This window comes from Lontra canadensis, unplaced genomic scaffold (assembly GCF_010015895.1).
Source record: "Lontra canadensis isolate GAN:19392208 unplaced genomic scaffold, GSC_riverotter_1.0 scaffold97, whole genome shotgun sequence".
NCBI lineage: Eukaryota > Metazoa > Chordata > Mammalia > Carnivora > Mustelidae > Lontra > Lontra canadensis.
In genome coordinates this window covers 6,641,875-6,658,847 of record NW_022631091.1, presented here as the reverse complement: position 1 = coordinate 6,658,847, position 16,973 = coordinate 6,641,875, and the positions used below count along the sequence as shown (strand labels likewise).

Sequence of the window (16,973 nt, the reverse complement as noted above, 5' to 3'; positions counted from 1 at the left end):
GCGGGCCACGCGGGCCACGCAGGACACACTCACCGAGCAGGAGCTTCTAAGACAAGGGAGTTTTGCTTTGGGAATGCTCAAAACTGCTTCCACATGAATTAACCGTAATGTCTTCTTTATACCGTTGAGACTCACAGCAGATCTCGCCGGGACGTCCTGCTTTCAGGTAACGGACAAAGCTGAACTAAGTGAAGGTCTCACTGAGGACACGTCCCCGCGTCCTCCGGGACCTTGTGAGTGATTCCCTGAACACACCGGCGAGCTGGACACAGCGTCTTCTCAGGCCCTCCCCCAACCCCTGACCCGTGCCCGGGATCCCCACCTCACTGAGCCTTTAGGATGGAAAATACATGTGTGATTTTCACTGAGTTCTCACTCACGGCACTCTCTCCTAAACTGGATTTAAGGCCCATTTCTTCATCATACATCCTACAAAATCCAATTTGCTTTTAAAGATTTAATAACCCTATTTGCCTACAAGTTTCATTTCACGCTTACCCCTCAAGCTCACTGGTCAGAAGCCAAATACAGCAGCTCTAGTCTCTCTCCCACGTGTTGGGACTCAGTCCTCAGCACAGCCAGAAATGCAAACCCAAACTTCACCCCTGAGGTGACAAGCACGGATGGCTCGCCGTGAGGCCACCAGACAGCTCTCTACAGAACGATGAGGTCCTGTCTCCCACACAGCGCCCCGCTCTGTCCCGACCCAGGCTTTCGGCAGCCGCGTGGCAGAAAGCCCCCGAGCAGCGACTGAGCACGGACAGAGCTGGGTAGACGAGCCCCCACAGACGTGGGACCCCAAGCTCGCCCCGTATGCACGGGTGGAGGGCTGTCGTCCAAAATCAGACTCTGTTTCAGCTCAAATTGGGGAGGCACAGGTCTCTGAATTCAGTATTTGATCTGACAAAAAATCATAGAATTTGATGTTTTTAACGGGTGAACTGTTGATGTCTCCTGTTATCTTTGAAAGAGCCTTGAAGGCTGTGGGGTCCCTGTGGGAGAGAAGTGAACCCGGGGGTTTCCTGGGGTCCTGCAGCAGGTGCGAGGCTCAGGGTCCAGCTGCCTCCCTGCTTGTGGGGTACGGCTGCCACAGCACTGGGCTCGCTTCGGGGTGGGGGGCCACGGTGCCACCGGTCCGCACGTCACACAGCTCCCCGCGTCAGAGTCACCGTCTGTCGCAAACACTAGCCCAGAACTGCCGACTACACTCCCTCTGCCGGGCTTTTCACCCCGTGACTTACTTTGTACTGGAATTCTGTGCCCCTCACCCCTTGATCTACCTCCCCTGTCCCCATTCACCCCTGCTCTGCAGACCAGGTCGCTCTCTGCAGTCAAGTGTGTTTCTTTCTTTGTCTCTTCTTTGGTCTGTTTCCTAAATCACACGTAGGAGTAAAATCTCACGGTATTCATCATTCTCTGTCTGACTTCTTTCACTTAACATCGTAAATACATAAAGAACTTCTACGAGTCGACCCCAGAAAAACAAATGATGTGATTGAAAATGGGCAAAGACCTGACCAGACGTGTTTCCAAGAAGACCTACAGATGGCCGGCACACACGGAAGGACGCTCCAATGCTGGCGAGGACGCGGAGGAGGGGGAGGCCCGTGCCTGCGGGTGGGAATGCAAGCTGGGGCGGCCGCTCTGGGAAACAGCATGGAGGCTCCTCAGAAAGTCGAAACTAGAGCTGCCCTACGACCCAGAATCGCACGACTGGGTATTTACCAAACACAATGAAAACACTAAAACCTTAATTCCAAGAGATGCAGGTCCCCCGGTGCTTACAGCAGCATCATCTGTAAGAGCCGAGACATGGGTGCAGCCCGAGGGTCCACCCACAGCCGAATGGACGAGGGGCAGGTGCACACATGTGGGCAAACACACTCACACACACGGAGTGCAGTGTCACTCGGCCGCAGAAAGGATGGTCTCTTGCCATTCACAACACGGACCGACCCAGAGAGAATCACCGCCTTTAGAAAAGTAGCTGCAGCCGGGCTCAGGGCAAGGCGAGGGTCACTTTATGCTTCCTCAGAGAATCGCAGCTCACTTCGAAAAAAGTTAGAATAGAGCAAAAGTATTACTTAAAAGAATGCAGGGATGCTTTTAGGGTTTCTAACTGAATCCAAGCTTCCGTTACACCCACAATCATGGGAGGGGCCTCAAGAGGGATTCTTGTGTCTGCAGACTGGAAGCCGGGCCGCGGCGTGGGCAGGTGCCGCCCCTCGGTTGGCTTCTGCCTCCCGTGCGTCCCGTGCCTGCAGTCCGCATGTGTGGGGGACCTCTGGGGGCCGGAGGGGCCACAGGGTGGGTCTGTTGGTCTTGTCCACAGGCTGCAGGTGCTGCCCAGAACAGAGAAGGAGACGTGCCCTTCCTCCTCTCTCCTGGAGGCACGGGGAGGTCCAGCAGGAACGACAGGCTCTTAGCCATCAGGCCATGCTCCCGCCATGGGAGACCCCCAGGTGTCAGGGACTCGCGCCGCCCACCCTTCCAATCAGCAAAGCCACCCACAGATGCTAAGGCCACAGTATCACTCAGTGCAGAGCAGCCCAAGACTGAGCAGGAAAGCATCGCGGCCAAGTACCTTTAACAGACACACTTTTTCCGGCGTGCTCCGAGCTTTGCCAGCTGGCCAGGCTCCGATGGCTCAGCCCCACCTCTCAGAGGCCACAGAGGTGTGTGACACCTGCTCACAGCCCATGGACCCTGGATGCCTCCGGGACACATACGGAGGCCATGCCCAGTGGACAAGAGCCCAGGAGAGCCTCCCTGGAAAGTGACACCCTGGCGGCCACGTGCAGACAGTGAGCCAGTGAAGGACCAGTCTCGGGGAAAGGGGCCCCAGCAGGCTTGGGCACAGAGAGTCACATCTGTCTCCCATGCCCTCACAGAGCTGAGGGCCCTCGGGAGACCAGGGGTAGGGCGCGGGCAGGCTGGAGTGCATGGGCCGGGCGTAGGAAGAGATGTGAGGGAAATACGCCAGGACAGATGAACCGACGCACATTTGTAGACGGGAAAGGCATTCCCTGATGCCTTTGTCGGGGCGCCTGGGGGGCTCAGTCATTGGGCGTCTGCCTTCAGCTCAGTCACGATCTCTGGGTCCTGGGATTGAGCCCCACATCGGGCTCATTGCTCAACAGGGAGCCTGCTTCTCCCTCTGCCCCTCCCCTGCGTGTGCTCTGTCTCTCAAATAAATAAAAATAAAACCTTTAAAATGTCTACCACACTAGGTTTTTCTGTCAGGACACAGTTTTGGGCCCTGTAAGGAAACTTATGGAATCAAAGCGCCTAAATAATAACCCAGTTCTCAACAGGGGGCCCATGAGGCCAGATGTCCACCCCGCTCCACAGTGAGAGGCCGCGCGTCCCCCGGTGAGCGGGGGACGGTCCTAACTACCCCAGAGATGGCGGCAATAAGCGTCCGGCTGTCGACAAATGCTCGGAACACACAGGCCGCGTGTGAGCGAGTTACCAGCTCGGCTGGGAAAATGAAGGGTCCTCGCCGGCTGGGACGTAGTCCCTGAATATGAACACCGCACCTTTTAAGAAGAAAACGCGTCCACCTAAATGTGGCTCACGTGTGTGTCCGAGCGGCCTCGGTGCTGGCAACAGCTTCCTCCTCCCCCAAGAACAGCCTTACCCTGGAGTCATTCCAAGACCCACTTGTTTTTTCCCTAATAAGGATAATTATCTCCAAAAAATCAAAATGATGAAGTAGTCATGAGCGGTACGGAGCTGACCATGACACGGTTTGTGTGAAGAGTGGCTTGTGCGCCTGGAGGCTCTGGTTTTCATTTAAGGTGTGGCGAGGAGGGCCATCTCTGCCCCGACGGCCCAACAATCCCCCCCCACCCCCGTCTGGGCCAAGGGGGCGGCGTCCCAGCCCCGGGGACCCGTCCTCACCACCCGCCCGCGACTCCGCCGGCCACACTCTGACAGTGGACCAGCCGACGAGACGCCCCCCACGCTCCTCAGCGGGACGAGCAGCTGCTCCCACAGTCCAAGTAGTCACTCCCGTCTTTAAATCAGGGCCCGTCTGGTATTTAATGGGCCCGAGTCACTGTGAAAAGAGCTTCTGGCAAGCCCGCCCCGGCAAGGAGGAAACGGAGAACCGTCTCTCGTCACGGCGCCTTTTACTAAAGAACAGCTAGACTGGACGCGCGGAGACGGACCGGCTCTCGCAGCGAGCGTGCGAACCACACACTGCCCGAGCCAGAAGTGGTGGGGTCCGTCCTATTATCCGTCCTCCCAAAAAGGAAACCGCGCGGAGTCGTGGACCCGTGGAGCCAAAGGCGGACTGACGTCCGCGCGACACGACTGAGACCTGCCACAAACAGCAGGCGCCCACTGAGGGCTCTCTGGGCGCCGAGCCCCTGCCAGAGCCATCATTTCGTGGGAAGAAAAACCCCACCCAGCCCTGACGAGGCCTGACATCAGAGGCGAGAGATCACACCAGGCGATGGAGGGAGGGACCTCGCTCGGCCGAGAGCATCCTGGAGCAGTTCAGCCATCGCGGAGCTCCTTGCGAGGGTTACACACCACGAATACAAAAGCTGCTTAACTAGGAATCTGCACGGGCTCTGTGGGTGCTCCTCCGCCGTCTCTCTCCTCTCTCCCCATCCGGATGCAGGAAGGAGCCCGACCCGTGAGACGCAGAGCACGCCGACCACACAGAGAGAAACACGGTGTGAAAAGCCACAAAAATCAAAAATCACAGGTTCCTTGAGCCTGCGTCAAAAGGAAGTCGCTGGGGAGACCCGCGCGGGAGACGGCCCCGCACATGCATGTCCAGCGGCCGCAAAGGGTGACAGGTAGAGTCATCTCCAGGGTGGAAAGCCGCCCCCACCTCCCTCCCCGTCTTAGCTACTCCCATCCCCACCGTTGCTGGGCAGATGGAGGCGTGCCTGAGTGCTATTCTAGTTGTTTCTATCCTCGCTCACACACAGGAAAACACCTTTACTCAGAACGTAAAACCCTCTTTACCCACATGAGTGCAAATACAGCAAGAACCACGCTGTTCTAAGCGGAGTTTATCCAGACTTGCTACAAGACCGGGATCAAACATGTGCTCTGAGCTAAGACATTGGAGGACAGTTTGCAGGGTCTCTAAGGTCTTGGTTAAACACACCCAATCTGGAGATATTTAAAAGAAAAAAAGAGAACCAAAAGGACATAAATAGTGAGTAGCCTTGAAGCATCTTACACGCCATCAAATTCACGCCACGAGGTCAGAGCTGTGTCTGTAAACTCTTGCTCTCACGCCGTGAGCCAAACTGTGGGACCCTCGCCTGCCAGGCCGCCGTGTCCACGCTACCACTCTTAGCCCCGCGTGCATTCCCAGAGGGACACGGGGTCCACCAAAGGCTTTAGGTTTAACTACTGAAGTCGTCGTTTCTGGTGTATCATAAACACTTACGTGCTTTTTGATGAAAGACAGCACCCATAAAACATCTTCTGTGAACATATTTTTAATAATTGTAAGATGAAACTCACTGCCTCTGTTTAATCTGAAATACTTCTTTGTAATTAAATTCACTTGATGCAAAGACTGAGTTCATGTTTTATTCAAACCTCAACATCAGCTTCTTGAATGGCTGATTCAATTCAAAAGGAATGCCCGAAAATGACATTTGAGTTACTGCTTTCTTGTAGGGAAAAGAATTAAAGGATCCCTTTGGTTCAGAAGTTCTGATTTTAAGGGACAGTGTTTGCTTCTCTGGAAGGCCAGCTCTGGGACTGGCCCTTGAGCGTCACTGGCTGCAGGAGAAGCAGACGCACACGTGCCCTAGGGGTCCTCCCTGGGGTCCCGCACGTCTGCCCACCACAGGCCCCTGGAGAGGAGGGTCCCTGGCCAACAGTTCTGAGGCCCCCACACGTGCCTGGTGAGAACAGAGCTGCAGAAATTCTTTCTCATTCTAAACCTGCCAGAAAGGTCAGAGTGCCGGCGGACGGCTCTACTCACCTTGGAGCTGGCGGCCTTTGTACAAATCCCTCGCTCTGGCTGGGTGAGCCCGGGCCGTGTTGTCGCATTTTGGCTGTTCATACCTGGGGAGCGGGGGAGGACAGGAAAACGGCTTTGACCCTTGGAAGAGGATGGTGTCTTCCGTTTCTCAGGTGCTCGTGCACCGACACCTGCCCTCGGCCCACAGCACATCTGTGGCATCGACCTCTCCTGATTTATGACCGTTTATGACCTTTGTGACAATTTGCCATAATAAGCTTCTTTTTCAGTCCATGGGAAGGTGCACAGGGAATAAGGCTCTGCGTCTCCCTCCAGTTTCTGGAACAAATCTTGCACGTGGGCTGCCAAACGCCACGACCTCCTCACCACCACCTGGTCCCGGGTTTGACGTGGTTCAGAGGGGACGGGCGGGGGAGAGGAGGCCTCGGGTGTGGCCGGGAAGAAGGAAAAGTCACAAAAAGAACCACAGAAGTTTACATTTACGTATGACTGGAAGACCAGCTACATCTTAATCTGATGCTTGAAGCTACGAAAGGTTGTCCCGGTGTTGATGGGAAGGGAGGGGGAGGGAAAGTGAGGGAAGGGGAGAAGGAAAGAGCGAGGGAGAGAGAGCGCGAGCGGCACGTGGCACTACAGGGAGTGGACAGAAACTGCCGAGAAGTCCTGACAGGTGGGTCCTGACGTGGGAGCAGGAGGCGTGGGTGCTGCTGACCCTCCCCCCGAGAGGGGCATCGTGGTGATTCTGGAGCTGAGGGGATGCAGGCCCCTGTCCCTGATGGGCTTCCCACGCAGGCACAGGGTAGCAGCTGGCCCAGGTCTCCAGGGGGTGCTCGTGGGCCACTCTTCAGGGACGCCCGTGATCTGGGCACTGGGTACCACAGACGGGGGAGCCCGGGGTCATGGGGAGAACCCCTGGCCACTGGGGACACGGAGAGAGAACCCGCCGCCCCCCGTACCTCATGTAGTTAAAGGGTGGACAGTGTGCGCCAGCGGGCAGGGGTGCGGGTGGAGGTCCTGGACTGAAGGTTGCTGATTTCCAGGGAGTAGGCAGATTCCCGGCTTCTCACCATCCATTCCGCCCCATCTTCCTCTCTCACTCCCCAAGAAAGGGATGGGAGCTCACACTTACTTCATAGGGATCATTCCAGATTCTTATTTTTTCTTACTTTTTGTTTTCCCATCAGAAGAAATAAAAGAGAATGAAATGTCTCCCCAAGGGACACATTTGAAGTGTCCTTCCCTTGGTGGCCAGTCCTGCAGGGCCAACCGGGTGTGGCTGAAACCAAGGCACCCCTCCCGGCCCTCCCACCCCGAATGGCCTCTTTGATGATAGAGATTGTGACACCCACTCCCGCAAACGTAATACGTCTTTATGAAATGTGGTTTTTGAAATTAAAGAGTCCCTGACACGCTCGGCAAGTCGTTAAGCTATCACGTTTTCATCAAAAGCCATTAGCTCATGTTCTTGTGAAATGCAGTGGGGTTCCTTACAGGTGGCAGAGGGGCCACAGTCGTGAGAATGCGAGCAAGGGGAGGGGGACCCACGTCTCCACCAGGGGAACTCCTCTCTCTCCCGGCACCATAGCAGGGAGATGAGAGCCGAACATTTGCCAAGAGGAAATGAGCAGAAGCAGCAGCCCGTGGGGAGGTCACCCCTGTTTTCATAGACACATGCTAAATCGGGAGAACTCTCCCAATTTCAGGTTCTGGGTCAGTGTCTGGGGGGCTTGGAATAGGTTGGAATTGACACCTACATTAGAAGCGACGTCTTCACAGCTGATGGCCCGTCAAAGGGGAGCCGTGAAAAGACAAGCCTGTGTTCCAGCTCCTGATGGATGAGCTGGAAACTCAGGGCCCGGCCGTCCCTGGGGACATCCTGCTCCTAGGAATACCCGAGTGCACCTTGGGGACGCTCACAGGCTGCTCTGTTGGGTTGGACGCTGAATGAGTAATAGGAACTCTGTGCAGAGCCTCCATAATGCCAGAAGTCAGTACCGGCGTCCTTCACGTGGGCGGTAAGAGACCCCATTGTTTCCAAACTCCCGTTCTGATCTCAAACTCTGCAGTGACCCAGAAGCTAGCCACACTGGTCATTCTGGTTTTGTTCCGAATTTGACCTGAACGTGTCTTAAGAATCCTAGCATTTTGCTGATATAAAAACAAGTATATTTAAATGACAGTATTCTGCCTCTTTTAAAGAATATTGGGAAGTGCCTTGACCTGCAGAACTGGCAATCTCCAGAAATAGAATTAATGCCTTTGAAGTCAAAAAAAATGAAAATTCAGGGTTGACATCCATCACATTCTTTTCAATAGTGTTGAACTTATTTGTATGAAAAAAACAATAAATGAACACCTCTTCCTTCCCCATCTGCTTGCCCATCAGAGAGCAGGCTTTCTGCCAGGGAGAAATGTGGTTTCATGCTCACGCTGCCAGTGCACTCGGCCACTGAGAGAGATGGTCCCTGAAGTTGGGACGGGGGCGACGTTAGAAGGGCCTGGAGCCGACGGCGATGGGTGAACCCGTCCTCAGCTGTGACGATGTGAAAGGGGAGCCTCTCCGCTCTGGGAGCTAATGCGCTCGCGGGCAGTCAGCCCGCCACACTCCCTCCGACAGCCCGTGCCAGCTCCCCCCACCACGCAGCAGTGGCCAGGTTGGAACCTGCCCCTCTCCTCCCAGATCCTATCCTGCCACACACGGTGTGGGCTCAGGCAGGTGCCTGCGCTCCAGCCCACAGGCAATCTGTACATGTAGCCCAAATGTCAGTTCTGACACCGAAAAGCAGGAGGACCGGGAAGCGCTTCTGCACCCGGACCAACTCACGCTTCCACCCAGATGATCATCCCTAGATGATCAGATCAGAAACTGTCAGAAGGAGGCAGCTGTCTGCCCTGGCAGGCAAACCACGTGGGCTTGTCGTGCTCAGCACAGCCTACAACAGAATCCATACGTTTTAACGTTCTTGCTTGGGGACGCAAGGAAAAGGAAGCTGGCTTACCACAATGCTTCTTATGTCTATGGCTTCTTTCTGTCCTGGATTTTTTAATTATTCTTCCCTATCAGCCAATACAAATGGAAAGGATAACTGAGGGAGAAAACCTGAATCGTCTACCCAAATGTAAGACAAATCCATGAAGCATCTCCCTGGAAGGGATTATTTCAGAAAATCATAAGAAAGGAGCTCGAACATGACTGGGCATTTACACAGGAACGTGGAGGACTTCCCCGACGATGCTGGTCACAGAGGGAACCGCGGTGCTGGCTGGGCTGCTGACGCTGGCCAGCAGTTTACCAGGTGTCCCTTAATGTTGGTAATTTGGACTGATTTCCCAACATCCACACCCCCCTAGAGATCAGTTTAAACTAATTTTTCCTGCTAGTGATAGGCTTAGCCATGGTCGCTTGATCCAATTCTGGCCAACAATCCATGCACTAAATTCACTAGGGGACTCGGAGGGAGGGTGGGTTGGCTTCCTAAGAAAGACAGAGATGGGCGGTGGATCTCCTGAATACTGTGGTGTCTGGATGAGATGCTTGGATCCTGGTGGCCACCTGGCACCATGAGAAGAGTCCAAGGGCAGAGACAACTGTGTCCTCACTGACATCACCGAATCACAGCGTCAACCGAAATGGAGCTTTCTCCACCTCTGTAATTCTTACCTGAGGTGAAGTAGCCCCTTGTTTATGCCTACTTGTCAGAGTTACCACTGTTAGACACGAAAAATGTCCTAATTGATACACCTTGGCTTTGGGCCCAAACAACTGGGTTCTGGCTCCGGGACCTCCACTGTGCAGGGCAGCGCTCACTCCCTCCGTGGGGACTGCGCCCCCGCATACACCCGTCAGATCAACCCCCAGCATCTTCAGGACTTGACTCCAACATCTGCTTTCCAGGGCGTATCTCTCGCCATTCAGGTCAAGTTGAAGCCCCCCCCCCCACCCCTGCACACCCTCTCCTCTTCCTGGTTTGTTGTCCTCCAGAGCAGGGGGCATTCGCCGGTACATTTCCTGACACTCAGTGCAACTACTTCTCAGCTTTGCCTAAAGTCCGTCTCCTCCCATTTGAACAGAAGCCCTGTGGAAGCATGAGTTTTGTGCATGTTGTTTCTGGTACATTCCTCACCCCTAGAACAGCATGCCCGACAGTGAGGGCACTGGCGTGGTGGCCTGCCCCAGATCTGGTGCCAAATGATGGGGAACCTCCTCCGTGAAGAGTAGGCGTGGTCTGGGGGTGACAGGTTGAGCATTCCAGTCGGGGGAGACCCAGAAAGCCTATGGGGAAGGCTTTCCTTGCTGTCAGAAGGAAGCCCCAACTATGTTGGATGATGCTTCTAGAAACTCTGTCAGGGATAAGTCACAAAGCAATCCAGTAAGTGAAGATTCCAGAGCAGAGAGAACAACAGCAACAAACGCTTATTAACACCCTTGAACTGCTGAGACAGCCCGAACCTCCCTTCACCTTTGAGGGGTATGAGCTGCTAAGATTTGATGCTGTTGGGATGTGAGGTCTCCCTCATGCTGCAGCAGAAGTGCTGCCACTTGCTCCTTCCCTGATACTCCCCAAGCAGGAGAGAAAGTCCCTGAGAGAGGAGACCTGCTCTGTGGGTCCGCGGTCTTTCCCCAGTCCTTGGGATAGTGATCGGCTATCGCGGACCATCAGCATTTGAGATGGAAGGAAGGAAGGAAGGAAGGAAGGGAGGGAGGGAGGAAGGGTTGGTGGATGGGTGGATGGATGGACAGACAGACAGAGAGGTGAAAGGATGGATTGTTTCCTCCTTGAAATAACTCATGGTCATACTTGAAAAATTGGGGGAAATAATTTAGGAAGTGTCAAAATGCCTGTGTCTAGGTCCTAGAAAAGAAACCAGTGGCTGAATTTGATAACTTTTGAGAAGAGTATTTTTGTACACTTATAATTGTTTTTATATAAATCTATGGACATTCGAGACCACTTCATATAACAAAGAATGGCAGACACATCTTCACTCGTGTTTTTACAAATTCCGTGAGTCCTTTCTGTGGTTCGGGTCACGCAACCATTTGCCCAAACTCACGGAGCAGGAGTGAGCACAGTTTCTGTATCTCAGATCCCAGCACAGCGATTGCTGCTCTGGCCTTTAGCGCACTGTCTTTGTTTTCCTGCTATAGAAAGCCCTTCTGGAGACCAGTTCTTTCAGTCTGGGAAATGCTTGGCTCCCTTTGCCAAAGCCAGAAGCCCACGGAAGCTTCCAGGGCTACCTGAGCACCCGCCACGCCAGATCCCAGAGCCGGTTTCCACAGTCCCAGCCTGCGTCCGTATCGACAGAAGCAAACCTTGCGTAAAGAGCTCAGCCTCCATAGCCACCTGCTGTCGCTCACACAGGCAGCTCCTGGCAGCCGACCCGGAGATGGTTTCCTCCGGCTTCTGACGGCCAGAGCCATCAGCTTCTGCAGGCAGCCCGGACAGGGAAGCGAGCACATGGCAGGAACAGTCAGGCAACCAAGCAAGGTCTGGCTGCCGGGCATCCACATTGGAGGCACCCATGGGGGCTTGCCCCCCGGCTCCTCCCTCCCTTGGCCCATGGGCGCAGCTTTACCTGGTGGACGTTCCGGGGATGGGGCGTCCGGTGTCCACCAGGACACACCAGCAGTAGCCAGTTGAGGGGTGGCACTGCACCGGCTTGTAGAGGCCACCGTGGGCGCACTCGGGGATCACCACGTTGTCGCTCTCGGGCCGCCTGGCCTCCTCCAGGGCTGACTGCTGCTCCTGGTCACATGAGGACACTGGGGGAGGAAAGACAGGGGTGTGAGCATATAGCACGTAGGCAGCTCCGCGCGGCGTCCCTGAGGGTACGCCCAGAGAGCTGCAGGGACCTGGGAAGGAAGGAGCTGGGGCTGGCCCATCAGAGGGGCAGACAGATCAGGAGAGAGTTGGGGCACGGTGGGCCCACGTGCCCCTGGGTCCCCTCCTGTTAGAGGCGGGCGGTTCTGGACACACGACAGGACTACAGGAAAAGCTGGACATCAGCCTGTGCCAGGTTTCAGTCTGGGATGTAAGCACCAAGGCCATTTGTAAGGATTTTCTAACATTTTTTACAATCTGTGCTGGACCTAGAATCATGTTCTACGTCTTTCAATATTGTCACCACTTTTATTTGCTGAAGCAAAGGGAGTGAACGTCTATGTGCCTGGCTTATTTGCGAGCACAGTGGAACCCCATCTCAGCCCACGGTGAGCCCAGGGCCACTCGGCAGAATGCGTGTACGCAGAACAATGAGTCCTAGAAATGACAGTGGGAACACCTGCTGTTAACAATGAGAGAGACACAGTGCAACAGTAACAGTTACACTGTGCAACAGTGTAACACTGACTCTCAGGTAACAAACCAGTTGCTGTTTAGAGTTTTCCTCTGCTTGAACTGCCCTCGGTCATTTCATGGGTTTTCTCATTTAGCCACTGGGTAGATGAGAAAACAGAGGGATGCACAAGTCACACAGGGAATGCCACGCAGCTGGAAAGGGGCCACCCCAGAGCGTGGATCCAGACCATCAGACTCAGAAGCCCGTGGTCTGATCGCGCGACCAGCCTGCGCCCCACGGCCTCCGGGCACATGGGGATCTCATGCCATCTGTGTGGCACTGATTTAAATAAGCCAACTGCAAAACTCTATGGGGTTCCTCAAAAGTTAAATACAGAACTACCCAGCCCAGCAATTGCCCTTCTCAGTGTTTACCCAAAGAATAAGAAAACACTAATTCAAAGACACCTGCCCCCCGATGTTTATAGCAGTGTTATCGACAATAGCTGAACTATGGAGAGACCCCAATGTCCATTGACTGATGAATGGATAAAGAAGGTATGGTGTATACACAACGGAATATTATTCGGCCATAAAGAAGAATGAATCCTTTTGCTGTATTTGTAATAATGTGGATGGACCTAGAAAGTATGATGTTAAATGAAAGAAGTCAGTCAAAGAAAGACAAACACCGTATCAGCTCGCTCATATATGGAATTTAAGAAACAAAACAAATGAGCATCGTGGGAAAAGGGAGAGAGAGAGAAACTAAGATGCTGACTCGTAACCCCAGAGAGCACAGTGATGGTCCCAGAGAGGAGGGGGGCGGGGGCATGGAGGAAACAGGTGATGGGGATGAGGGAGGGCCCTTGTGATGAGCACCGGTGATGCATGGAAGTGAGAATCCCTGTATGGTACACCTGAGTCTAATATTACATTGTACGCTAGTTAACTGGAATTTAAATTAAAATTTGGAGGAAAAAAAGAAAGCTCTAAAAGTCAGCCCATCCCTTGGCGCATCCACACTCCAGTGTCCCAACAAAGTGAGTCCCGTCCACTCCGCCGTCCTCAGACGGTAATGACTTTGAGTCACATAAAGTAGAACATGGAGAATAACTTTATCCTTCACTATCGAGTCACACGTGGTTTAAAATATAATTTAGAAATATTCAGCATGTTTCAAATATTCGTCTTCTGGATCCTTCCAGCCTAAATACAGGACAGTAAAAATGAGCAAATTACATCCCCTTTCTCACACATGTTAAAGAAAATGTGGGCACGTGTCTGAGATTCGTCTGTGGAATGGGCTTCTCTAGGTGCGGCCTCTGGACCCCTGATCAGGAAGAAGTTGGAACAAGCATCCGGCCGCACGACCCCGCGTCCAGGGACCTTGAGGTCAAGGCGAATCACAGAGCCGCCGTGCCTCGGAGGCAGGACAGGTGGGGCCTCCCAGCCGCAGAGGAGCTGCTGAGACCTGAGCCCTGTGCTCCCGGCCAAGCACGCGCCTAACGGCAGAGAGGCCCTCCACCCCGGGGCCCACACACCCAGGAGCACACCTGTCCTCACAAGAAGCTGCTGTGGCATCTAGAAAGGACATTCTTCTGCTTTCAGGTTTCTTCTTGCAAAGGAAAATAAAATAAAACAACGCACTGAGTGAATATTTTTTGATTAGAAATCTCTATAGCACTTTTCTACCTCTGAAGTGTTCTCTGTGTACTATGCCTGGGTCCCCTTAGGAGCCACTTAGCTAACATTCTGTGACTGTAGCTATGACATCAGACAGCTGGAGACCACCGGGATGCTGAGAAAGAGCACGTTCCCACGTGGGGGCCGAGAGGCGGGAGGCGCACTGCACGGCTGTGGGGGACGGGCCCCCGCCGCGGGCCCAGCACACAGGCGGGAGTCACGCACGGATCGTCTCTACAGACCATGTTCCAGAAGACTTAGCTGTGATTGCCACTCCGCCCCCGGGGTCAGAGAGCACCTGGCATATATCAGGCCCTCAGGAGATTTCTTTTTAGATAATGAACCGTGGTTATGACGATAATAGTTGGAAAACTACTAGGATTTTAGCCTCTGTGGCACCTGCATGTACCATAGGATGACGATCATACATGGAATTTTGTGATTCGTCCTTACTGACATAGCCAAACACTACTAGATTTTTTAAGCCATGTACATTTCCGTATATGTACTAGAACAACCTAGAAATACTGCCTTTCAGATCCTTCTCCGTGCTCCTACCCAAAAACTATTCTGCAGCTCCCTAGACTGAACACGGCCTCCCAGAACCACAGAGGAGCCAGACTGAAGCGTGACTAATCACCGTATTGGTCCAGAACCACGTTTTGTACGATAATCACGGAACCCACGAATCACTCAAATGTCACAGCTAGTGCCGAAATCATTTTCATGGATAAGAGAGAGAAGGAAGAAATCGGCCCTTGGGTTCACAGAGCGGCTCCCGCTGCTAGCAGTGGGCACTCTGGTCGCCGTGCAGAGAGCCTGGTATGGAGACCCGTCCCAGCGGCCGGTCTCCGGGCTGGTACTGAACAGCTGGTGTGCCCCGAGGCTGGCCTGCAGGGTCCTGCGCTGGGTCCCGCCGTGCCCACTGGGGTGCTGTCTGCCTGGCACGTGAACTTTGAGGACGTTGGTCTATGGTCTTGGGCCGTGCGGACCACAGACCCGCTCCGGGCCCCCGGGGAGCCGCTGTCTGAGCGGCCCTCCACTCTGCAAGGCTTCCAAGTATTTCCAATAAATTTGTTGTATCCTTAGTTACCCAGAATCAGATATTTTTTTTGTCTGTAAGTTAAGAATTTAAACAACAAAGTTCTGATCCTTGAACAGTCTGACCTCGGGTTGGCATTTGGTTTTGATTTCTAAAGTAACAGTAATGATCGGTGCGTCTGACACCCCCTGGTTGAAGACCACCTCTGCGTCAGGTGCCGTTCCAGAGCCCACGCAGGCCACTTCTAAGGACACAAGAAGAATTCATGGCCACCCTGTGTCTGATACCACCACCACCTGATTCTTTTAAAAATTTCAATCTGTTCCTTTAGAGTCCTGTCCTATGCTGTATACTCTAGATTTTGCTCATCAAATACACGGATACAGAAATAAAATCCAGCATGCATTACATGGTCATCGGAAAGCTGCTTTCACTCCAAGTGGGAAATTGTCAAGAAGAAAGCGACAGTGATTTGATTTCTTACTGTGTTGCCCAGGACATCCCCGGAGATCACGGGAAATCACCAAGGAAAACAGAGTTGAGCCACATCTCAGCGGCAACTAGGTGTTCCTTTCTAGAAACCCACAGTGTAGTTAGCCCAAGATAGATGGACTTTCTTCCAGGGGAGAATTTTCTAGCACACCCCCTCCCCCCGAGAAAACACACTGCTCACTGTAACAACCCCTTGGATCCCTTTTGGAAATTTTATTAGTGAACAGAATTTAGGGTGTGGTTCTCTGGGCACCAAATACTTTTCATGCTCCATCCAACGACACATTGAATCTATAGGAATGGTTCTGGGAAATTCCTGAAATGTCCCTTTTGAGCATTTCATTTAATATTTGCAGATCCATTAAAAGCAAAATAAGATTGACTAAGTCAACAATCTCTTATAATTTGCCAAAAATGTTGTAAAATACAGAAGACATCAGAGGTGAGTCAGAAGAAATTCCATGCTGGTTTGCATAAACATCTTGGTTGGTTAGAAATGTTAACACGAGCAATTTTATTTGGTAAATCTGGTTCCACGAGGGGAATTCAAACTTAGGGAAATGCAGTTATGTTTTCTGTCCATGAGGGCATCGCAGAGGAAGATCTTCTTTAGACAAACTCCTGACAACCTCTGGGAACAGGGGATGAACAGAAGCATGATTTCTGCATTGGAGAGTGGCCCTTCCCACCAAGACGGCCTCAGCGCCAGGGAACCTGACCACGGGTTCCACAACAGTTCATGCTGGGGACACAAGAAGGTGGCACAATCACCCCTTGTTCCATGAGGGTCATCAAGCACTTACAAATGGAGGCAAATGGGGAGCAAAGTGACATAAGTCATATTTCATCACAATGACGGAAGCTTTTGATCATGGAGACAACCCGGAGCATGGCTTCGAAAGGGACCCAAAGAGACAGGTCTTGAGGAAGGGCCAGAAACATGTTGATAAGTCCCCACAAAGCATTAGAAAAGGACGCAGGGAAGAAGGACCTTTTCTGGAGAGAAAGAACAATGAGGATGGAAACAAGGAAGCTTGGAAGGAGAGACCGGCCCTAGGAATACGGTGACCAGGCAAATGCCCTAAAACCCGGCAGGGCAGAGCCAATGTCTGTTGCCGGCTGGACCCATCTGGTTACAGAGGCCACCAAAGCTGGGGCTTAGATCAATGATATTACTAGAAGTTATATCGACTCCATTCCAAATAATGGCCATCAATGGAGAAAAATAAGGTTTGGGATGCTGGAAGATAATTCAGCAAGAAAATAAAATAACGCACACAAAATTCAAAGTATAATATCTAGTTTAATATATTAGACACAAATATTTCCATTTGCTTTCCTATCCAGCCGGGCTTTACTGCTATAATTTTCTCTTACACTAAATGTTGAAGAGTTCATGTATGAAGGAAGAGAGATTGAAAAAGGAAAAAGATGAACAGAATTATAATGTGAGCTCATAGAAAGGGCCAAGGAAGGTATGATGAATCAGAAGTCACTGCATTTGTCCAAGAGA

The 16,973-nt window shown here is 52.7% G+C and overlaps 1 protein-coding gene across 2 annotated transcripts in view; it reads right to left on the bottom strand.

Moving 5' to 3' along the window:
- The window catches only part of SMOC2 (SPARC related modular calcium binding 2), a 147,633-nt gene that overhangs the window by 28,936 nt on the left and 101,724 nt on the right, over positions 1 to 16,973 (bottom strand). For both annotated transcript variants that reach the window (XM_032837227.1, XM_032837228.1), the window contains exons 8-9: positions 11,540 to 11,726; positions 5,963 to 6,045 (exon numbers count right to left, since the gene is read on the bottom strand). In XM_032837227.1, coding sequence (XP_032693118.1) covers positions 5,963 to 6,045; positions 11,540 to 11,726 — 270 coding nt within the window. The remainder of the gene's footprint in view (positions 1 to 5,962; positions 6,046 to 11,539; positions 11,727 to 16,973) is intronic.